General features: G+C 44.0%; 2 protein-coding genes and 1 non-coding gene across 11 annotated transcripts in view; 2 read left to right on the top strand and 1 right to left on the bottom strand.

Moving 5' to 3' along the window:
- The window catches only part of ZNF106 (zinc finger protein 106), an 80,947-nt gene extending 62,881 nt beyond the window's left edge, over positions 1–18,066 (top strand). For all 5 annotated transcript variants that reach the window (XM_050799350.1, XM_050799348.1, XM_050799349.1 and 2 more), the window contains 8 exons: positions 3,380–3,496; positions 6,516–6,707; positions 7,487–7,549; positions 8,950–9,069; positions 9,574–9,645; positions 10,413–10,484; positions 12,951–13,097; positions 13,543–18,066. In XM_050799350.1, the coding sequence (XP_050655307.1) occupies positions 3,380–3,496; positions 6,516–6,707; positions 7,487–7,549; positions 8,950–9,069; positions 9,574–9,645; positions 10,413–10,484; positions 12,951–13,097; positions 13,543–13,599 (840 nt within the window). In that variant the 3' untranslated portion in view covers positions 13,600–18,066. The remainder of the gene's footprint in view (positions 1–3,379; positions 3,497–6,515; positions 6,708–7,486; positions 7,550–8,949; positions 9,070–9,573; positions 9,646–10,412; positions 10,485–12,950; positions 13,098–13,542) is intronic.
- On the top strand, positions 3,817–3,923 carry LOC126960156 (U6 spliceosomal RNA). Its single transcript, XR_007727747.1, has one exon. It is a non-coding gene; the product is annotated as a U6 spliceosomal RNA (small nuclear RNA).
- A 504-nt stretch (positions 18,067–18,570) lies between the features above and the next one.
- Positions 18,571–23,467, bottom strand: part of CAPN3 (calpain 3) — a 58,644-nt gene continuing 53,747 nt past the window's right edge. For all 5 annotated transcript variants that reach the window (XM_050799429.1, XM_050799428.1, XM_050799430.1 and 2 more), the window contains 9 exons: positions 22,580–22,693; positions 21,474–21,551; positions 21,018–21,075; positions 20,869–20,933; positions 20,366–20,434; positions 20,196–20,274; positions 19,862–19,978; positions 19,550–19,608; positions 18,571–19,162 (listed from right to left, as the gene is read on the bottom strand). In XM_050799429.1, coding sequence (XP_050655386.1) covers positions 19,136–19,162; positions 19,550–19,608; positions 19,862–19,978; positions 20,196–20,274; positions 20,366–20,434; positions 20,869–20,933; positions 21,018–21,075; positions 21,474–21,551; positions 22,580–22,693 — 666 coding nt within the window. In that variant the 3' untranslated portion in view covers positions 18,571–19,135. The remainder of the gene's footprint in view (positions 19,163–19,549; positions 19,609–19,861; positions 19,979–20,195; positions 20,275–20,365; positions 20,435–20,868; positions 20,934–21,017; positions 21,076–21,473; positions 21,552–22,579; positions 22,694–23,467) is intronic.

Genomic DNA, 23,467 nt, shown 5'->3' with positions numbered 1-23,467 from the left:
AGCCTGACCAACATGTTGAAACCCCCTCATACAAAAATTAGCCAGGTGTGGTGCTCGTGCCTGTAGTCCCAGCTACTTAGGAGGCTGAGGCAGGAGAATTGCTTGAACCTGTGAGGCAGAGGTTGCAGTGAGCCAAGATTGTGCCACTGCACTCCAGCCTGGGCAACAGAATGAAACTCTGTCTCAAAAAATTAACAAACAAAAATAAGAATACAAAAAAATTAGCTGGGCCTGGTGGTAGTGCCTATAATCCCAGCTACTCAGGAGGCTGAGGCAGGAGAATCACTTGAACCTGGGAGGTGAAGGTTGCAGTGAGCTGAGATTGCGCCACTGTACTCCAGCCTGGGCAACAGAGAAAAACTTCATTTCAAAAAAAAAAAAAAAAAAAGAACTGTACAACACCATTAACAAATAAGATCCAATTAGCATTTATAGAACACTCCACTCAAAATTGCAGAATACACATTTTTTTCAAGAATGCGCACATAGACATTCACCAGGACCCTCATACTGGGCTATTAAATAAGTCTCAATCAATTTAAAAGCACCAAGATCATACAGAGTATGTTTTCTAACCACAGTGACATTTATTAGAAAGCAGTAACAGAAATCTTGGAAATCCCCAAATATAGGGAGATGAAAATAACATACTTCTAAATTATGGTGGTTCAGAGAAGGAATCACAAGGAAAATTAGAAAATATCTAACTAAATGAAAATGCAACATATCATTTGTAGGATGCAGCTAAAGCATTGCTGAAAGGGAAATTTGTATTTTTAATTGCTTGTATTAGAAAAGAAGAAAGCTTTAAAATTCAAGAACCTACAAAAAGAGGCTGGGCACGGTGGCTCGTGTCTGTAATCCCAGTGCCTTGGGAGGTTGCGGTAGGAGGATCATTTGAGGCCAGGAGTTCAAGCCTAGCTAGGCAACTTGTACAAACCTGTAAAAAATTATACAAACTTGTGAAAAAAAATTGTAAGCATATTTTGGCAAGAAATAGTCTTACATAAAAACGGGGGAAAAAGCTGTAACTTAAGATAGGACAAACATAGGTTTGGTATATGTTGTAAGGGGCTTACACCTTTAAATTCCTACAGCCAGGTGCTGTGATTCATGCCCATAATCCCAACACTTCAGGAGGCCAGTCGGGAGGATCGCTTGAGCCCAGGAGTTCAAAACAGCCTAGGTAGCATGGCGAGACCACATCTCTCCAAAAAAAATTTAAAAATTAACTAGGCGTGCGTGATGGCCCACGCCTGCGGTTCCAGCTACTCAGGAGGCTGAGGTGGGAGGATTCCTTGAGCCCCGGAGGTCAAGGCTGCAGTAAGCAGTAATCACGCCACTGCACTCTAGCCAGGAGACAGAGGGAGACCTTGTCTTTCAAAAAACAAATAAATAAATAAATCTCTAAACATACATTGACAAAAAACAAGCAAGTCTCTTAAGAAATACAGATAACTGAAAAAAATACAGTCTTGCAAATAAATGCAAATTAAAATCGAAGTACAAGGAATACCGTTTTTACTCATAATATTAGCAAAAAAAGTTTTAAAAAGCTTTTCAGTATTAAGGGTTCTAATGTGTAGTGTTTGGCATAGCAGGACTGTACACTAGTGAAAAAGATTTTGTAACCATTATTTGACATGGAGACATAACTTCATACAGTAAAGCACACAGATTTTAAGTATATAGCTTGCAGAAAAGCAGATATTTGTTTGTATAACTACCACAAAGATCAAAACATAGACCATTTCATAGCCCTGAAGCTTCCCTCAAATGCCTCCCTAGGCATAACCTTCTTCTAAAGCAAATCACTATTTTGACTACTGTCATGGATGACTTTTGTCTGTGCTTGGCTGTCATGTCAGTATAACTATACCACATGTATTCTTTAATGTCTAGCTTTAGCTCACCATGATGTTTGAAAATTCATCTGTATTGGTATATGTGCCAATAGTTTGTTCTTTTTTTATTACTATGTAATGTTCAATTTCCCCTATAAAGTTAAAAAAATCTCATATGGATTAACCGGAAGCAACATGAATCTTAATATTTAGGCATATTCACTGTGTTTTGCTATATCTTACAATTTCATATATGGCACTTATGTTTGTAATTTTTTCAGGGGAGAAATTGAATAATTTAAGTGACTGACTCTTTTAGGTATGAAAGAAGGCTGGGAGAGGAGATCAACGGGTTTGACAACCCACAGCTTTTCTCATCCTACCCACAGCTTGTCCCACCCTACCCAATTATAACCATCTTGATTTTAACATCTAGTGCCAAGCCCACTTAAAAAGCTACCCCTGGGTCTTTAGTAGCCTTCAACAATAAAAGTTTTGGTTTGTTTGTTTGTTTGTTTGTTTGAGACAGAGTCTTGCTCTGTGGCCCAGGCTGGAGTGTGGTGGCGTGATCTCGGCTCACTGTAACCTCCACCTCCCGGGTTCAAGCGATTCTTCTGCCTCGGTCTCCCGAGCAGCTGGGACTACAGGCGTGCGCCACCACGCCTGGCTAATTTTTGGATTTTTAGTAGAGATGGGATTTCACCATGTTAGCCAGGATGGTCTCGATCTCCTGACCTCATGATTCACCCGCCTCGGACTCCCAAAGTGTTGGGATTACAGGTGTGAGCCACCGTGCCTGGCCTCAACAACAAACTTTGAATGTACTATTTCCTGGCCCAATTCTTGGTTCTAGGTAAAGAGATTTGCTAGTATAATCTAGTTGGAGGAAACTGATAGAAATCGTTTTTTGAAGGTCAGATCAAACAGTGGGTATTAAACCTGCATGTACATCTGAATTACTAGGGAAATTTTTTACAACACAGATTCTAGAGCCCAATGAATTAAGACTCTCAGGGATGGGGTTGGAACTTGGGTTCTATATATTTTAAAAGCTTCTTGAGTAATTTAGCCCAGCTAACCCAGCACCAGTTTGAAGGGGGCATTTGGGAGCTATTGAAATAGAGAGTAAGTTGCAGAAAACCACATATTGATTAGTGCATTTATCAAATATGTAACTCTAATCCTGATTTTCCTCTTTAGATGTCAAAATACAGCTTTGTCTTTTATATTTGGCCTCTTAATTTAAGAGGCTAAGATCCAACTCATAGTGCCCTTTGAAAAATCTCTACATTCTAAGTTAGAAGCATGGGTAACATTACTAGAATTTATGTTTATTTTCACATTACCTACAGCTTGGGAGTCTTTGGCCTCATATTTCAAAGGAAAAGCAGATCTAAGATAGTCCCGTACAAAATAGAGGATGTCACATTTTCTTCCACGTAAGAGTCATTGTAAAGTCTGCTTCTGGAGGAACTGTTTTTGACATCTCATTTGCCAGTACCCTCTGCTGATTCAAGGTTGTGTGCTTTTATCAGAGCCGAGAGTGTGTGGAGCAGTTACAGCTGGAAGACCGGGTCCTCTGCCTGCACAGTAGGTGGCGAATCCTCTATGCGGGCCTGGCAAATGGCACTGTGGTCACCTTCAACATAAAGGTTAGTGGTTGGGGAGAAAAGGCTTGCTTCCCATGCTACTTGAAAATAGTGTGAGCCTGTGTGGGAAGAAGTAGCAGGCAGGGATTTTCCTGTTTTCTTCTGTGGGGAAGCAGCAGAATCAGCCGCTACTCAAACACAGTTATCTTCTGATGTAAGTGAAACAAGATCCTCCATTCTCTCTGTTTCTACTCAAATGTGCCAGGACCAAAATGTAACTCCACTAAATTAAACCAAGCCTGAAGATTTGGGGCCAAATAATGAGTCATGGATTAAACTAGTCTGTCTCAACTTAAGAATGACATCATAAAAAATGAACTTAAGTGCTCACTTCGACAGCACGTACACTAAATTTGGAATGTTACAGAGAAGATTAGCATGGCCCCTGCGCAAGGATGACACGCAAATTCATGAAGCATTCCATATTAAAAAATAAATGAAGAAAAATGAACTTAAATTCCATTGAGTATGACATTGGTGTGGTTTGGCACTGGTTTAGGGTTTCATGAGGGCAGTCCATCTGTGAGGTGAACTGAGAGGTTTGCTGTAATGCCCGAATGGCTTCATTCTTTCCTAACCCAGAGATAAATTCATTTGTTGACCTAGCCTTTATTGAGCATCTGTTATGTGCTAGGCCCAGGATAAGGTTTAGTTTTTGATGGCCCTGTGAGCTTTGATAAGGTAGTTGGACTTCATCTTACAGGCTTTAAAGTATGAGAAACATGATCCCATTATGTTTCAGGAAAAGTCACTGGAGTTGATAAGATTGGGAAAGATTGGTATTAGCAAAGGCATGGAGACCATTTAGGAGGCTTTGTAGTGGAAGCTGACATGAAAAAGGTTAAACAGGATGAAGAGAAGGGAATGGAGGAAAGATATAATCTAAGAGGTAGAATTGATAAGTTTGATTGCTAATTAATTGTGGCACCATATCCCCTGGTCATCTTGTAACCATGTGTTAGAATGGTACTATTACAGTGTTATTCATAGGCTACATGCTAGCTGGAACTAACAGAAGATGTGCATTAAAATATGTCATGGTTTCTGCCTACAGGAAACTTAAAAATCAAGTTAGAAGAATCTAGTGTGTATATAATCAAGTGCCAAGTGATTTGGTCTATTTGATATGATACATCACAGATTGCAGAGAAGTTCTAAGTCTGATTAAATTGGATTAGGGCAATAGAAATGTAGAGGAAAGTAAATTTAAAATATTTTAAAGGCTAAAATGTGATAATTACCTAATTATCTTCTCTTTTGTGAGATTATAAGAGGTAGACAGAAGTGGCTGGATATGGTGGCTCATGCATATAATCCCAGCACTTTGGGAGACTGAGGTAGGAGGATTGCTTGAGCCCTGAAGTTCAAGACCAGCCTGAGCAACAAAGCAAGACTCCTGTTTCTAAAAAAAAAAAAAAAAAGATTTTTTAACTATTTAAAAAAAAAAAGCTAAGTATGGTGGCACACGCCTGTATTCCCAGCTACTCAGGAAGCTGAGGCAGGAGGATTGCTTGGGCCAGGACTTCAAGGCTGCAGTGAGCTATAATCACACCACTGTACTCAAGCCTGGGTGACAGAGTGAGACCCTGTCTCTGTCTCTCTCTCTCTCTTTTTTTTTAAGTAGTAGACAGAAGTAAGGAACAAGACAATATTGAGGCAAAATGATGAGATGATGACAAGAAATTCAAATGGAGAAGTTCTTTGAAGGATTGAAAAGCCCTGGAGAAGATGGTCCTAGAGACAGACATTTGAGAATCTCTGCATAGATGTGAATTTTGAAAATGAGGGCTGGGCTTTTTCCTAGTTTGTCCATACTCTTAGAATGTAGTGCTTCTGGAGTCACAACAGAAAACCAGGACTGTTTACCAGGGCCGGTCCACCTTTGGGTCCTGACCTCCATTCAGTCTGTCTCCCTAGCACTTCAAGACGGCTGAAATCATTGCTTAGCAATATAGGCTCCCAGCCTATATTGAGCCTATCTGAGCAATGATCAGCTACTTAATTTTTAGAAGCCTTATTCCAGGCATGCACCTAAAGAACTTTTGTGGAATTGGGAGGCTTAATGAACGGGGTTGGTTGGGGGATGAAGGAAAGAAGTCTAAAATCTGAGATAAAAGAATGTTTTGGGATTCAGGATGTGACCCTGCCACTCTGGTATAATTAGACTTCTATAGTCTACTAAATGATGACAGAGATGACATGGAGCCAGGTGCCAGAAGAACATCATAATAAGGAGAATTTAGGCCAGGCATGATGGCTCACGCCTATAATCCCAGCACTTTGGGAGGCTGAGGCGGGCGGATCACCTGAGGTTAGGAATTCAAGACCATCCTGTCCAACATGGTGAAACCCTGTCTTTACAAAAATATAAAAGCTAGCCGGGCGTGGTGGCGGGCACCTGTAGTCCCAGCTACTCGGGAGGCTGAGGCAGGAGAATTGCTTGAACCCAGGAGGCGGAGGTTGCAGTGAGCTGAGCTGGCACCACTGCATTCCAGCCTGGGCGACAGAGTGAGACTGTGTCTCAAAAAAAAAAAAAAAAAAAAGTGGAGAATTTGTGACTTACTGAAATTGCCTAGGAAGGTAATTCTAAGTAGAGATTTTTGGAAACAGCATGACACATAGATTGCCTAAATTTTGGATGACAGAAATAGTTCCTGGGTCCGTGTCAGGGAAAACGCACTAGAGTTTGAAAAAAAAAAGATTCACCTTTCATTATTATTAACTCACAGGTGGTGAAAGAGAACCAGTTTCTAATTAGGATGGGGATGGTGTGGGTTGAAATTATAAATGAGTTTATAATGTAAGAGTTTGCCCTCCTCAGATCAGGGGATAGGGAGGTTCAGCAAAGAGGGTTGGAGTGGGAAATAGCAGAGATGGATACATGAAGGCTGCAGAGTGGGTATGAAAATTTGAGTACAGGTGACAGAAATGAGAGTTTGTACCAAAGTAATGATTTTGGTTAATTGGTTTTGAAGTTTTCCAGCTAAGTTGTTTTTAGCTGTAATCTTGGCTTATTTTCCAGAACAACAAACGACTTGAGATCTTTGAATGCCATGGCCCCCGGGCAGTCAGCTGTCTTGCCACAGCTCAGGAAGGTGCCCGAAAACTGCTGGTCGTGGGCTCTTATGACTGCACCATTAGTGTACGCGACGCCCGGAATGGACTGCTCCTCAGAACTCTGGAGGGCCATAGCAAAACCATTCTTTGCATGAAGGCAAGTACAGTGCAAGAGAATAGGAGTTGTCTGGCACAAATAGAAGGGTTTTGAGGCCAGGCGGGGTGACTCTCGTCTGTAGTCCCAGCACTTTGGGAGGGCAAGGCAGGGGGATCGCTTGAGCTCAGAAGTTCGAGACCAGCCAGGGCAGCATGGCAAAACTCCATCTCTCCAAAAAAATACAAAAGTTAGTGGGGTGTTGTGGTGTGCACCTGTAGTACTCACGAGGCTGAGGTGGGAGGATCACTTGAGCACAGAAGATCGAGGCTGCAGTGAGCCATGATTGTGCCACTGTACTCCAGCGCAGGCAACAGAGTGAGACCTTGACTCAAGCAAAGCAAAACAAAACAAAACAGAGAAGGGTTTTAAATGGCATTTCCCGTGTTGTCTCACGCATCATTTAGAAACACCACCTCGGAAAGAGTGAGGACATTGCAAACCTTTTCTTCACACCAACATCACCAAGTGATGCACTTTCCTTTGAGAAGCAATGAGTGTATTTTGTTATAGAGTGGGTATACTCGAATGCATTTCTAGGCTGCTTCATAGTCATTCTGGAAAGGTAACAAACCTAATAATACATTATCAGTTAATTAGCATGCTTGGTAGGGGGGCATAGGTTTCAGCTAAGAAAATTTGTCTGAGAAACTTTTATACCTAGTTCATTGTGCTCATCTCAAAATAGGATGGAAATTAGAATTTGCCAATGTGTTTTACAAGTTGTAGAGAAAATTGAGAACCGTGTACAGAATCTGACATGTTGAATTTTTTTCTTTAAGGTGGTGAATGATCTCGTGTTCAGTGGCTCCAGTGATCAGTCAGTCCATGCCCACAACATTCATGTAAGCTATGTTGGTGTTGTGTAAAGAAACCTTGAATAAAATAATGGTTAAAGCTTGATGGTTTTCTTAAACCTCTTGCAATTTAAATTAAGCCCTTTATCCACTGAAGGGATTTGTTATCATCCCTATGCATGTGCTCTTGGATAATATTGTGTAACCTAGAAATTCTGCCTCATCAATGTTTTTAATGGTGGACAGACAGACTCAAAGTTTATGTAAGGTTTAGTTTGAATGCCCCATTTAAACTTGAAATAAATGGAGCAGCTGAGGCTTTCAGAAAGTGGGTATGATATGTAGTTAAAATAGAACTAGTAAAAACAGCTGAGAGCTGGGCCCAATGGCTGTCACCGGTAATGCCAGCTACTCAGAAGGCTGAGGCGGGAGGATCACTTGAGGCCAGGAGTTTGAGATTAGCCTAGGCAAAATAGTGGCCCTGTCTCTTAAAAAAAATTTTTTTTAATAAGCTGGGCATGGCAGTGTGTCCTGTAATTCTAGCTACTCAGGAGGCCGAGGTGGGAGGATTGTTTGGGCCCAGGAGTTCAAGGCTGCAGTGAGGTATGATCGCACCACCGCACTCCAGCCTGGGTGACCAAGTGAGACCCCATTTCTTTTTCTTTTTATCTTTTTTTTTTTGAAATGGGGATCTCACTTTGTCACCCAGGCTGGAGTGCAGTGGTGCGATCTTGACTCACTGTAGCCTCAACCTCCTAAGCTCAAGGGATCCTCCCACCTCAGCCCCCCAGGTAGCTGGGACTAAGGGTGTGAGCCTCCACGCCTGGCTAATTTTTTCATATTTTTTTGTAGAGATGGGGTCTTTTGCCCAGGCTGGTCTTGAACTCCTGAGCTCAAGTGATCTGCCCACCTCGGCCTCCCAAAGTGTTGGAATTATAGGCGTGAGCCACTGCACCCAGCCTGTGAGACCCTGTCTCTTAAAAAAATGAACAACAGAAATAGCTGAGAGAGTGTTCTCAGGTCATAGAGGCAGCTACGTTCCTGGTCTATAACCTCAGAATAATAATTTGAAGCTCAGTTCCTGGTCTGTAACCTCAGAATAATAATTCCCAACTGATAGACTTGCGGTCTAGATCCAGTGAAATGAAAAAAGTAAAAGTACTTGGAAGGCTGTAAATACAGGTAGAGTTTTGGCCGCTTTCTTTCCATGACATTAGAGTCTTTCCATCAGGATACAATCCATATATTTTGTATATGTGATAAATGATTGTGGAATACTTCTGCTGTTAAAGTTAATACTATTAATACTATTTGTACAGTTAATGCTATTAATTGTATTAATTGTACATGTATAGTATTCTCAGAATTATGCCTCTTAGAATTATAGAATTATAACCAGGAAGGAGTCTCAAAAGTCAGTCTGGTGACTCTTACTTCTCTTCTGACAGACTGGTGAGCTCGTGCGGATCTATAAAGGTCACAATCACGCAGTGACAGTGGTGAATATCCTAGGAAAAGTGATGGTGACTGCTTGCCTGGATAAATTTGTTCGTGTCTATGAATTACAGGTAGAATTTAGATTCAGTACTTTGCTTGAATGATTTGGGGAGATTGTCTATTTGAGTTTAGTGTTGATTTTTGATACAGTAAGGTGGGCTGGAACCCAGGAATCTGCATTTTCATGAGCTTTCTAGATAATTATAAAGAAGCTGGCCTGTGGACTACAACTTTCAGAAACTGCTCTGAGACACTTGATCTGGCTCATGGGTGTCAAAACTTAATTTCTAGTTCTAGTTAATTTATAGTTCTCCTTGTGTGCAATTTCAAGTTTGAAACTCTGATTCTAACAAAATTGATTTTATTACTTCTAATTACCAGCTCCCTCCTTGTATAGTAGAATGTAAAAGAAAAATTGTCGTTAGATTATATTTCTGTTAGAATGCTACTAGTGCTTCCACTTAGCACCTCAGGTGTGGTTTTAAACCTGCCAAAGGCCTTTAGGGACTGTACTTATTAAACGCAAGGTATAAATAACTTTAATTCTTTCTTTTTTTTTTTTTCTTCTGCCTAAGTCTCATGATCGATTACAAGTTTATGGAGGACACAAAGACATGATTATGTGTATGACCATCCATAAAAGCATGGTAAGTGTTATTTGTCATGTCAGATATTTGCTTTTGAACGTGTTTGCTAAAAAATTCTTGTCACTTCCAAAAGTGACATCTGCTTCTGATATGCCTCATTGTTAAGTACCTTCCCATCTCTTGGCATAATAGGGAAGTAACCAGGGGACAGTGTTGAATATTCCATTGTCTATTAACAGCCAAAATTATTACAATAAAAATGGTAGTACCAACTACAGTTAAATAGAAGGTAAATTTAAGATGCTTCAAAAAACTGAGTGGTGCCTTTTCCAGAGACGTGATCTGAATAGAACACTGGAATGGAGTCAGGAGATTTGGCCAGTGTGGCATGGCTACAGCAGATCTAAAAGTAGAAACCAACTCACATAACCCTGCTAAACCTTTTTTTTTTTTTTACTTTTAAGTTATGGATGTTTTTCAGACTCTGAGTGGTAGAATCCTTTCTTTTCCAGTGAAATGCAGGTGCCTAACAGAGCACCCAATAGAAACCAGGGCTACCCCAGTTAAAGTAGAAAGGCCAAGTGGGTGCCTCTGAGGCCTGCCACTCCTCTCTGCCCTGGTCCCGAGTGGCTTTCTAAGGAGCACAGCTGCAAAATACCTAGACTGGAAGATCTGGAAACTACTTTCCCATTCTACTACTCTGGAGCTGGTTTTGATTTAGGTTTTTGTTTTCTTGTAGCTGCTTCAAGGAGCTTGTGACTTGTTTTGAGGGTGTTCTGTAGTTTGTATGTATTTTGGTCTGACACTATAAACCTGTCTTTCTCCAGATTTACACTGGCTGTTATGATGGCAGTATTCAGGCCGTGAGGCTTAATCTGATGCAGAATTACCGCTGTTGGGTAAGGAGTGAAACTCTTCTTGTCACTGGACTTGGAGAGGTTGCTTCACCCTAGACTAATTGATCTTCATTAGCATCAGTGTAGCATTTTATATTTTAGCATCTACTTTATGCCTTACACTGTAGATCACAGGCTGTCTCCTAGGTGGTGGTTTTGTTTATCATAAAATCAATACATGCTTAGAAAGCAACAGTACAGCAATATATGAAATAAAAAGTGGAAGTGCTTATTTTGGTAATGGTACTATCCCTTCTACTCCCGCTCATCAGAGATTACTAGTATTAACGGTTTGGTTTGTGTCCTCATTGGTTTTTGAGGAATAGGCAAATAAAAACAATTTAAGGTCTTGTAAGTTCCAAACCTTAGTTCATCAGGCTGAATTGTGTGATTTTTATTTTGGGGTGAGGGCTGATGATTAACCCTTAAAATTTTCACACTATTTCTTATAAGCCTTAATTTTTTTTTGTCAGTTCTAACAATGGTAGCTTTTCCCTAAAACCCTAAGATCCTTTTCAGCATTGATGGCTTGAACTTGACACTCTCCATTTTAAAATTCGACTTTACACTTGTCCACAGCCTAGTGACTTTTCAGCTCTCTACACATTACTATGTTTGCTTTTTAATTTTCTCAGTGAAGGCAAGCAAAATCTAGTACAGTTCCTCTTAATCCAAGGGGGATATGGTCAATGTTTTTTTGATGTGGTAATCAAGAGGGCTAAGTGACTAACAGGCAGTAGCCAATATAGTGTAGATATGTTGGACAAAGGGACAATTCACAGTGTAGATATGTTGGACAAAGGGGTGAGATGCAGTGGGATGGCGGTAGATTTCATCACACTGCTCAGAATAGTGTGTAATTTAAAACTCAAGAATTGTTTATTTTGGAAATTTTCCAATTAATGTTTTTGAAGATCAGTTAACCACAGGTAACTGAAACCTCAGAAAGTAAAACCATGGATAAGGAGGCACTACTGAATGACAGGATGCAGAGTACACAAATAGAGTTAATCTATAGAGAGAAATGGGAAAGATACCTCTGACTTTATAGAGAGAAGGATGGAGTAGTACTGACAGAGGAGAAACTTAACTTTGCATTCCCCTTTTTTTTTTTTTTTTTTTTTTTTTGGAGACAGAATCTTCTGTTGCCAAGCTGGAATGCAGTGGCATGATCTCAGCTCACTGCAACCTCCACCTCCGGAGTTCAAGCGATTCTCCTGCCTCAGCCTCCCAAGTAGCTGGGAACACAGGCGCCCACCACCACACCCAGCTAATTTTTGTATTTTTAGTACAGACAGGGTTTCACCATGTTGGCCAGGCTGGTCTTGAACTCGCGCCCAGCCTGTATTTTTTCTTTTTTTTTTTCTGTAGGGACAGGGTCTCACTGTGTTGCCCAGGCTGGTCTTGAACTCCTGGGCTGAAGTGAACCACCCACCTCGGCCTCTCAAAGTGCCACCTCTCACTGAGCCACCACTTGGGAAGCATAAGACACTGGCTTGTGCTTTCTAATACATGAAATTAAGCTACATTTATAAGTAAAATTATAGCTTAAAAAAATAAGTAGGTAATTGTAAGATTGAGATTCAAGTGATAAAGGCTGTGAGTAAAGTCAGGCTTCCATGGCAAACACAGTATTCTGCAATAAATATTTCCACAAATGTAGTTTTCTTTATCAGACATTTTTATTTTCACATTTACATTCAGTAGTTCTTAGAATTGTTAAAAATAGCCCTTTCGGGCCGGGCGTAGTGGCTCACGCCTATAATCCCAGCACTTTGGGAGGCCAAGGTGGGCAGATCACTTGAGGTTGGGAGTTTGAGACCAGCCTGACCAACATGGTGAAACCCTGTCTTTACTAAAAAAAAAAAAAAAAATACAAAATTAACTGGGTGTGGTGGTGCACACCTGTAATCCCAGCTACTTGGGAGGCTGAGGCAGGAGAACTGCTTGAACCTGGGGGGCAGAGGTTGCAGTGAGCCGAGATCGCGCCACCGCACTCTAGCCTGGGCGGCAAGAGTGAAACTGCATCTCAAGAAAAAAAAAAAAAAAAAGAAAAGCCCTTTTGGTACAATAGGAAAGGTATTTGTCTTTTGTGTTGAATAAACTAAGAAAGAAACTCAATTTCATGATGGCAACATAAAAAATACAGTTTCAACAGAATTTTATGGTAATTTATCCATAAATATTTGCTGACCTTTTTCTGATTTAAGAAGTTGTAATTGCTATGTTAGTGCTTTGCCCTCTCAAAATATCAAAATAGCAAAAGATTTTTCCAGTCTTTTCAAGGTTCCTCGTTATGCTGATATTTTGGTCGCCTTGGCTTTGTTGTCTTTTCTAGCCAAGAATAAATTTAAAATAAGGGGCTGGCTTTTTGCTTCCATAGTGCCTATGGGATCCAGGTAGGGGCTGTTCTGATTCACGTTCACTGCACCCTTTTTCACCGAGTCCCCTCATTTTCTTTCTCTCCAGTGGCATGGCTGCTCTCTGATATTCGGCGTTGTAGATCATTTAAAACAACACTTGCTGACCGACCACACTAATCCCAACTTCCAGACTCTGAAATGTCGCTGGAAGAACTGCGATGCTTTTTTCACTGCTAGGAAAGGATCCAAACAGGTACATTAGTGGGACTTGAGGTTCGCCTGGGATTCAGTAGACTGCTCAGAGCAGGGGCTATAAAACCTTTTTTGTTTTATTATTGAGAATTGCCATATATAGGGAGGGCCTACGGTTTTTTTTTTTATGATTCAGAGATTTGGGGGGTAGCTTAATGAAGTTTCAAATGAAGAATTAGGTCATTTTTGAGAAAGGGCCTAGAGAATGTTTTCAGATGTTTCAAATCCAGTAACTGAACCTGGAGATTTATTACAGTGCTCTCGTGCTGAGACAGCAGCTCACCTTTAAGTACACGCTTTCATGTAAGTTAGCAAAGTACTGGCTCCTGACTGCCTTTCCCGTCTGGATCCTAGGTGGAATGGACCCACGCGGCTTTCCTTGGCTTTGGCTTTCTCCTGTCTTACTCTCAACTTCTCTCTCATGGGTCCTTTTCCTTCATTCCTAGGATGCTGCAGGACATATTGAACGACACGCTGAAGATGACAGCAAAATTGATTCATGAAGTTGTTTGCCTCCCACGTTGGGAAGTCATTAGTTGAACTATTTTCACATCAGCCCCCCACATAGGCCACTCTCTTCCCTTCCTTGGTGAAGCAAGGAAGGAGAAAGCGGTTACTAGCCAGGCCTCTAGCATACGTCTGGGCAGCTCTATGGGATGATAGATTACTCTTTAAGTTCGTGCTGGAGGTTTTAAATAGATTTAGACAGATGTTAGGGAACCACACTCCTCTGGGACAGCATGGCATATAGTGATTTATGCTACTTGCGTTCTCCAGGTGTTTATTAAAGATACAGATCCTAATTGGTTACCCAGTTTGACCCTAATCATATGTATATTTTATTGACTTCAGTTTGCAATGTTTAGTTTATGTTCTTATGATGGTTTAAACCTATAGTCAGGCTTTCAAGTACAAATTTGTTTAAGTGCTAGACTTTCGGGATCAGTTTTAATTTCTCCATTTGTAATAGCTGGGTATTCAAATTGGAAGCAAATAGTTTTCTTTCTTAACAATTATGTGCAGTGTGTGTCCTTGTTTTCTTGCTTCATAGATGGACAGAGCTGGCTTTAAGTGCTAAAGGACACAGTAGATTTTTGACAAACAGTGGCTGCTCTGCTGACCATATTTTAGGAATTCAGAAAGCAAATCACATGGTGACAAGTCCTTACAACACCACTTCCTAGCAAACCTCTGTAAATGTGGATAGAAAGCTCAGTGTGAGGCAGTGCGTAGACCTAATGTCTACCTTTACGTTTGCTGTTGAACTGGGCACTACCTGCCACAGATCCTGTCAGGCTGTTGCAGCTGGAGGTGTACCTTTATCTTCCTTTCTAGCGTCTGACCCTGCAAGCCTAATGTCGGTTTGAACCCTTTTTGGTTTGTTCAGTTGCCAGCCTCCATCTCTCCCACTATATGGCTGTGCCTAGACTGATGGCAGCCATCCAGTATTCCTCTGGGCTCATGGGTGTTTTCCACCCCTCTGCAGCACCCAAGATGGTGGGGGAGAAGGGGTTAGAATAAAGCATCTGAATACGGTTTTTAGGACCTCAAGCAGACTTCCTAGAGACTTGTTTCTGAGACAGTTCTTTGCCTTCACTTCCCTGCTAGGTGGGAAAGAAGAGTGGAGCAGAGACTGCCTGGCCACTGAGAACAGCCAAATTCACAAACCCTCAGTGGGGCTTTGTTTTTGGATTTTCTCCAGACTCATCAGTAAACCTGTAGAAGTGTTGCTTTCCAGCCTTTTGTTTCTGGATCCTCAAAACTCAGAAAGTGGCCAGGCGTGGTGGCTCATGCCTGTAATCCCAGCACTTTGGGAGGCTGAGGCAGGCAGATCACCTGAGGTTAGGAGTTGGAGACCAGCCTGGCCAACATGGCAAAACCCCATTTCTACTAAAAATACAAAAATAAGCTGGGCGTGGTGGTGTGTGCTTGTAATCCCAGCTGCTCAGGAGGCTGAGGCAGGAGAATCGCTTGAACCCGGGAGGCGGAGATTGTAGTGAGCCGAGATTGCGGTACTGCACTCCAGCCTGGGTGACAGAGTGAGACTCCGTCTCAAAAAAAAAAAAAAACCTCAGAAAGCTTCTTCAGAGAGAGAAAATAAGGGGGAGGAGCCCAGGGCCACATACCAAGCTTTGGGACATGCTCTCTGGGATTGCAGAGCATCCAGGTCTGTCTTCGCCCCTATTAGTGCACACACATCTACTCACATGTGTTCCCTCAGGCTATCGGGCAGGGGGACTTCACCAGGGGGTTCATGGATAGGCTTCAAGAGGGTCTGGGAACCCCCAGAAATTGTGTGTGAGACTGAGTATGTGTTTTTTCCAGAAAAGGCTCCAGTGGTTCTTAGTTGATCCAAAAAATGTTAAGAATTAATCTAGAAGGCTGGGCTTGGTGGTTCATGCCTGTAATCCTAGCACTTTGGGAGGCCGAGGTGGGTGGATCACTCAAGGTCAGGCGTTTGAGACCAGCCTGGCCAACATGGTGAAACCCAGTCTCTACTAAAAATACAAAAATTAGCTGGGTGTGGTGGCGTGTGCCTGTAGTCTCAGCTACTTGGGAGGCTGAGACAGGAGAATCACTTGAACCTGGGAGGTAGAAGTTGCAGTGAGCCAAGATCCTACCACTGCACTCCAGCCTGGGCGACAGAGTGAAACTCCACCTCAAAAAACAAAAAAAGGTTAATCTAGGAGATAATGGCCTAGTACTAGATAATAAATGCCCCCACAAGCTCTTGACTTCTGTCCTTGGGGAAAGCCATTTTGTTAACCACACTAGTGAAATTTATGTGATGCTTAATGGAGAACAGAGAAGATCTTGTTGCAAAAAATGTGTTAAATATTCGTGCTGTTTCTGTATGAGATTAAGAAGCTTTTCCCACCTCTCACCCCTGTTTCCTATAAGGATATCCAGAGAAGCCAAGCTGTTCTGTGTGTTTGGGAATGGTCGTTTCCCGGGAAGATGCATTTGGATCGATGACTAAACCTGGCCCTTTTCTCTGGGCTGTAGTGAAGCCGCATTTTCATGCTGGCTGGCTGTGTGCTGAGCGAGCCTCGATGCTCTGCCGCATGGTGCCCTTCTGCCCTGCCTGAGGATGTGTGGAAAAGATGAGAGTGGAGGAGCCTTTGTGCAGCGGGAAGAGGCTGGGTGAGGTGTCGGGCCGTTGTGGGGAACTTCTGAGAGTATTACAGACTGGTAGAATCAGCAAGAACTCCAATTTGGATGTCGCTTTGGTGGAACTGTGTGTCTGTATCTGCCTGTGTACGTGCAAGTGTGCAGGTTCCTTTGTGTGCATGTGTACGCGTGGGAACCTCTACTTGTCAGATTTTTCTTCATTTCACGAAGGCTTTTTTTGAAGCAGTGGCAGTAATAATGCCTTTGTTTCAAGAACACATGAAATTCTTTTAACACCAGATTAGCATGTTACCCAAAATGAACCGTTCTAGCCCTCTGTTAAGAAATAAAGGGACCATAAGCATTTTGGCTGCTTATGGTTGTGTGTTACTACTTACAAGTGTCTTGAAAATTATGCAGAACTTTGCCTTCTTTTTTTAATGTCTTCCACAATGTCGTGACTTATTATAACCCTGTTTCCCCTCAGAGAAGAGCTGTGGCTCAGGGATCTTTGTTGACTCTGGCATTTAGTAGCTTTGTGAAGGAAGGAAACCATTAAGTGACCTGACAAAAACTGATTGATGTCTTTAAAGTAGTTGGAACCACTTTTAGAATGTTATTCTTGGTTGCTTTTGCCTACTTCTAATGGCTTAAAGCCAAGAAAACCATAGTATAAATCCTTTTGTGTACCTATGCTAGTGTTAAAATGGCAGTTTGTTCTGATGAAATATGTCACTTCAAGTTTTATGTGAGAGTTTTTAATTAGGTTAAAAATAATTTTGGCATACCTCTCTACTCAGTTTATAAAGCAATTCCACACAATGCAAACAAAACTCTAACAGCAAAGGTTATCTTGACCTGATGTTACTTGAATTTGAGAGAAAGTCATTACTTACTACTGCACTCCTGCTTTTGTGGGAAAAACTTTTTTCTTCCCCAGAAGAGTTAACAGTTGAGTGTTCAGCTCCTGACTTACCTTTAATTTAGAGGCAATATTATTACTGTTTAAGTGATTATTTGCTTGCCACAGGTTTTATTTTGTCTTTTTTCTGGTAGATTATACAATGGACAACTTTAGTGATGAGGCATGTGAATGATTTGGTGGGAGTAGGTATATACTTAGTGGAATGGTATATTTTATGGAAGAGAATTCATTGGAGGTGAGATTGAAGTATATTGTAAAGTGGGATTTGAACAGCACATATGCTCTGGTTTGCTCAAATAACTGCAGTTTATGCTTGCTTCTCAATTTTGTTTCTGTTACCTAAACGGGAGCTTCTAGAATTATGAAGGCCATACCTGCCACATTTATAAAATAATGGTTTTATTCCTGCCCCCAAATCATCAGGTTCCTCGGGTTTAAGAGAAGCGGTCTCACAGACGGGAATAGAAGTTGTGGTGGAGGTGATTTGGGATAGACTGAGTTCCCTATGCAAGTGGATGTGAGCTCCTCATAGAAACCAGACCTACTGTGTTAGACAGTAACCTCTAACCTCACCTCCTCCAAGCCCAAGTGTACAGCCCTGCTGGGTTACCTGGTGACTAAATTTCCCAGATGCACTCTAAACTCAAGGTAGTGACCCAAATAAACTGGGAGAGGAGCGTGTCAAGGAGGAAAAGCTGTTGAAAATCTTTCTTCTATTTAAGAGAAATATATGCCCTAGAGCTGCTCCAGCACCCTTGGTTTCTGATTTTTTTAATATTGAATATGGATTACAAGAATGAAATCAGATGACTGCAAAAATGTTTATAAGCAAATAGACTTCTTACATTTTGGTATAAAGCTGTGAACTTCATAACTTTGTAAAGCAAGATATAAAGCAAATACAAGAGGAAAATAAAGTACTTTTACTAACTGACAGTTTACTTTCGTTACCTTGTCTGCATATTCATGGTCAGCCCTTTCCACGTTGGCTTAGCGAGGAAGAAGGAAACTGGGTGGAAAACACAGGATGCCTGTAGATATGCCACAGGCCATGGTCCAGGTAAGTTTAGCAAACTGCTGCGTTCAGGGTTTTGTCCACGGTCACACAACAGGCCAGTTAGTGAACAGAGGGGCTAGGATAGCTCAATCTCCACTCCATTACATTCAGGTAACTGGCCCCTCCTGTTGTATATAACCCATTTATTCTTGATGTCTTTTACAGTAACAACTATTCCTCTGCCTTCCTTTTATGTCTTGGAAAGTATCTGAGCAATTCCTATGCTCAAGAAATAGCAATAGGCATGATTAAAGGGGGGGCTCAAGATTTTTTGTGTATGTTTTTCATTGTTCTCTTCTAGGTCATAGGTGAGTGTAGGATTGGAAGCCATTCAGTCATGCTATGGCTGGTATCTAAATGTGAGACAACAAAACACAAGGGGACCAGCCATACACATGCCTTTATTTAGATCAGCTTTTTTCAAAATGCAGCCAAACTTACGAGTCGGACAGCCCAAAGTAACCAGCCCTATTCCACTGAGTGAGTTTACCCCACAGCAGGCCTCTCCTGAAATAACCAGGCAGAACCCAGTGCTGGTTTGGTTCCTGGCCCATGGTGGGAGAGTGTGAAGATGATGGAGGGCTCTAGCACAAGGGGGTGCTGAGTGCCACCGGCAGGTGCTTCTGCAGACAGCCTGGAGCAAGGTTAGCAGGAGCACTCACTTCAGAACCAAGGCGGCTCGGACCAGAGGCAGGCACTTTCCTCCACACGGCAGAGAGACAAGGGCTTGTTCTTCCTACCTCACTGCTTTACTAAAGGGCCAGGCTAGGCATGACTGATCAGGGATGAGGAGGGGGTAAAATGGAGGAGGAACAGGACTGATGAGGTGCCTGGAGGACTGCAGGGGTGCAGCTGCTGGGTCCTTTGAGGTACGTGGCTTTGGAAATAGAGGGCGAGACGGAAATCCTGAGTGATCCTGCGTGGCTTTGGATGAGGCCAGCCTGGTTCAGGCATACATGGTGAGCTGCAGCCACTGAAAGAAGTCCCAAGATCAGAACGTAGATCAGAAAAGAGTGACCCCGTGCCCCAGGAATCTTACGGGCAAGAGGAAAGGGAACAGTCCCAGTAGGTCAGACCTCCGGAAGATTTTCCAAGCAGCAGTGGTTTACTGTTTCCTTTCTCCTAGATCTTCCCTAAGAAGGTGCATGTTTTCCAGCATCGAGTGACTGGGGGGGCAGAGGTCCCTTTGGGCCTCAAGTGCTCGTGTCCTGTGAGCCCGCTGAGCCTCCCTCCATGTTCTGTTCCTATCCCCTCCCTCCACCACTGTGTGGAAATGAGCACACCGTGGGTCCAGTCTGCCTTGCTGACCCTCACCTTGCGTTTTAATGTGCAGGGGGAATGGGCTGTGCCTATGCTTTACCTCCAGAACATTGAGTTTGATGATACCGTCTCCATCCTTGTCAAATGCATGAAAAGCTCCTGTGAAAGAAGGCACAGGCCAGAGGCCAGTTACAGGTGCACTCTAAGAGGACCATGTGCCCAGTGCTGTCCCTCATCAGCACAAAGATCTGCAGGCAGAGAATCACCAGCTTTGCCATCCCATTCTGGGCCTAAAGAGGGCCTTGGCCCTTGTTGCGCCTGGATGGGGCAGACTGGAGATTATCAGGTGAGATGCCTGTTGCCACAACTGCCCCTGCAAGAAAGCGGAGGGCAGCCCCTCTCCCCCACTTACTGAACATGCCCTCCAGCCTGACGAAGCAGCAGATGAAACTGTCGAAGTCGATGTTCATGTGTTTGTCTGCGTACCGCATGGTAATGATGTCGTAGAGCTGGTTGTTGAGGTGGAATCCTGTGGAGGGGACCACGTTAAAGGGGGACATGGAGCTGGAGGCCTTGGGCCTGCCTTCTATTTTCCTTGCCTCTCGGCCACCCTGTGACCTGGGAAAGGAAAATGAGAAGCCCTTTCCCTCTCCTTTCTCTAGTGGGGTCCTAGAAGCCTAGTCCCCTCCCATTCCTGCTCCCACCGCCTCGGGTCCACATCCCTCCCACCCCTTCCTTCTTAGCACCTGCGTCATTGACTGCATTTCGCATCTCGTAGCTGTTAATGGTGCCAGACTGGTCTGTGTCATAGTGTTTGAAAATTTTCTGGCAATAGAAAATTTGAGGATGGAGGTCACACACTGAATCTCCAAATCAACCCCGTTCTTCACTCCCACACTTCATTTTCTCTTCCCACCTGCCAGGCCTTAATCTTGTTCCAGAGGTGGTGGAACTCTTGCAGGTTGAGCTTCCCAGAGCCATCTGTCTGGAGGAGGGAGGTCAGGGCTACACAGCACATAGCAAAATCCCCCTGGATTTGGAGGGAGGGTCTAGAAGACTCTGCCTGGGCTGTCCTAACCCTGTTGTGGTATTTAACCCTCCCCTCCACTCCGCCACCAGTCAGAGATTGCACCTACTCTGTAACCCAGGGAGCCGATCTCCTAAGGGCCACTTTTGCTTGGGCAGGATCCCAGGCCTGAGAGCAGCACAGGGGTTAGGGCAGTTACAACCCAACGTCCTCCCCTTCAGCCTCTAACAACCCCTTTCAGAGGAGTATCCAAGATGTTCTGAATCAGGTTCTGAATTAAGTGTTTTCCTGGGCACAAATTAGGGCCCTTTGCCTGACTGGGCACCCTGTATGGTGCCTTGGCCCCCGTGGGCTGATGACAGAGGGTCGGGAAGGGGCAGCAGGAAGGATACATCCATGAGCGCAATCATGCTACGGCAGGACTCCAGTGTGAACCCGTGTGTCTTCAGGTCCTTGTCTGGGGGGATGGAGAAGAGTGAGAAGGTGCTTTGAGACAATGGGACTCCCCACCCACCCCCCACATTTGGTTTGAGCAACTCACGTTTGTTCACGACTGTGTTAAGGACCTTCTTGAGCTCATCTGCACAGATTTCCATGTCCTGAGGAGGAAGGGAGAGGAGGGTCATGGTTCAGGAGTACAGCAGCTCCTGGCGCAGACGCTTTGTAAAACAAATTCCAGCTGGCCGTGTTTGTGAAATCCCTGTCGGTGCTGTTATGTCATGGGAAGCTAGGGCTTTTCTGAGGAAGACGGGGGCCAGATACTGCACCCCAGCTATCAGGACCACCGTGAGCAGAGCAAAAAGGCCTCTGAGCCCACCAGTGGATGTGGCAGTCCAAAACTCAAGGACTTGTGGATTTCTGTGCCACACACACATTCCGTGGCTCCACCGAAGTCCAAAATGACCCTACCAAACAGTAACAAAATAATTGGTAATCTGAGCAGTTAATCCAGGAGAGAAGCAGCACCTGTGGGCGTCCTGGGCTTGGAGGTACTCACGTCTCCTGCTATCTGCTTGAAAATGTTCCGGAATTGTTGCTGTTCCTCACTTTCCTGGTCAGAGCTGCCAGGCTGTGGCTGTGGAGGCACAAAGGAAAACTGGTTCACAGGGGTCAGAGGTGCACAGGCCTGAGGGGCAAGCTCCTCTGGGCCAAGGGAGCCAAGTGCCTAAAACGGCCAGAGGTGACAGCAGGAGCTGGGACAGGCAAATGCAGACCGGTGAGCTGCAGTGAGATGCATCGAGGCCTCAGTGACACCTCACTCCACACCTCTCCAGCCCTGACGCCCCCAGCCAAAGATGTGGCGGCCATGCAGACACAGACAGCCTCCTCCCCACCACCCCAGTCCCCACCCACAAGAGCCGCCTCCACCACCCCAGGCCCGACCATTCCAAACAAAGGTGCCCGCAGGTCAAAGGTCTGACTTCTGATTCCTCCAGCCACTCTGTCCTCAAGGCCAAGTCCTCAGAGAACCTCCCCTAGGCCCCAGTGCACGAGGCCATGGATAGAAGAGAGGCCTCGATTGGTCTGAAGACTTTTGCCTCTAAGGCTCACCTCCACTAAGCACCCCACTCCAATCTAACACCCTCCTGTGAGCCCTAGAGGACCCCATTTCTGATGTCAGCCCCACTTTCTGCTCCTATTCTTTATCCCCCTATTGTAAAATGCTCAAGGACACCAGGAGACAGGAGTTGTACCTCTGCTCTCAAGCTGGTTCTGTCTCAGCCTTTGCCTCCCCTTCTCTCTGTCCTGGCTAGATCTACTCTCAAACTGGTTCTGTCTCAGCCCTTGCCTCCCCTTCTCTCTGTCTGGGCTGATTCTGTCTCAGCCTTTGCCTCCCCTTCTCTCTGTCCTGGCTGGATCAGCTCCATGGGAGGTTCAGCCTGCCAGTCCACTCCTAGAATGGAATCCCCATCCTGGGATATTCACCCAAGCAGCAGCCCGAATTTCAGGGGAACTTGCTGAGAGAAAAGGTCAGTGGGACGAATCCAAACCTCTAGATGTTCAAGACAACCCCCTGGGAAGCCTCCAGCCCGTGTATCCCAAGCGCATAGGAAGCCCCCGTAGTGCGCTGGCCGCCCCCACCCATGCCACGTGCTCAGACACCTGTGGGGACTGCTCTTGCTTATCAGGGCTTGTTTTGCCTTTGCCCTCCTCTGACTCCTGGTCCACACCCAGCTCCTTGTTGCTGTTTGCTCTGTCCGAAACGAAGATGATGGGCTGGAGAGAGGAGGGAAGGAGGGAGCGGGCAGGAAGGAAGTGAGGATTACAGTCTGAACAGGCACACTGAGGCAGCCTCTCTCTCGGAGCAGCTTTATCCAGTGAGAAGAGGAAAAGAACAGGCGGGAGCTCTTCAACCTCAGTTCAAGCTCTATCTCTGCCACTGACAAGTCGTGTGACTTCAGTTCTTTATCTTTTCATACCCACTCCATCCCTCCTCATGGTGGAGTACTGAGCTCAGCATGTGAAATGCTAAGAATGCTAAAAGTGCAGTGATTGTCAAGTATTTTGTGGACTTTTTTTTTTTTTCCAGATGGAAACACTGTTCAAATTAAATTTCCTGCAGAAACACCGTGTATATAAAGTCATTAAGAAACAGAGCTGCTCTGATTAATGAGAACAGAGCTCTTTGCCCTCAGCACCCCACATCACCATGGCAGCTACTGAGGCACCTCCAAGGATCCTCTAGGACTCTGCAAAGTACAGACTGAAAAAGGACACGGATCAGCGGCATGGTCAGTGGGTGAGCCATCAGAACACTGGGCCGGAATCCCAGCCCTGCCCCTCATATGAGAAATCTCTCGGGCCTCAGTTTACTCATCCTTTAATAGTAAAACCTGCTTTCCCTCCTCATCGGGCTCTTGTGGGGATCAAATGAGATACGGAATGCAAAATCATACTGCAAAACCATTTAAGATACTACACAAACAAGGGATATTTTCAAGACATGCTCGTGCAAGTGACAAGGATATGAAAAGGGTGGAGAGCGGCTGC

The sequence above is a fragment of the Macaca thibetana genome, chromosome 7 (assembly GCF_024542745.1).
Source record: "Macaca thibetana thibetana isolate TM-01 chromosome 7, ASM2454274v1, whole genome shotgun sequence".
NCBI classification, from domain to species: domain Eukaryota; kingdom Metazoa; phylum Chordata; class Mammalia; order Primates; family Cercopithecidae; genus Macaca; species Macaca thibetana.
Note: the sequence above shows the minus strand (reverse complement) of the source record. Positions and strands in the feature narration are given on the sequence as shown.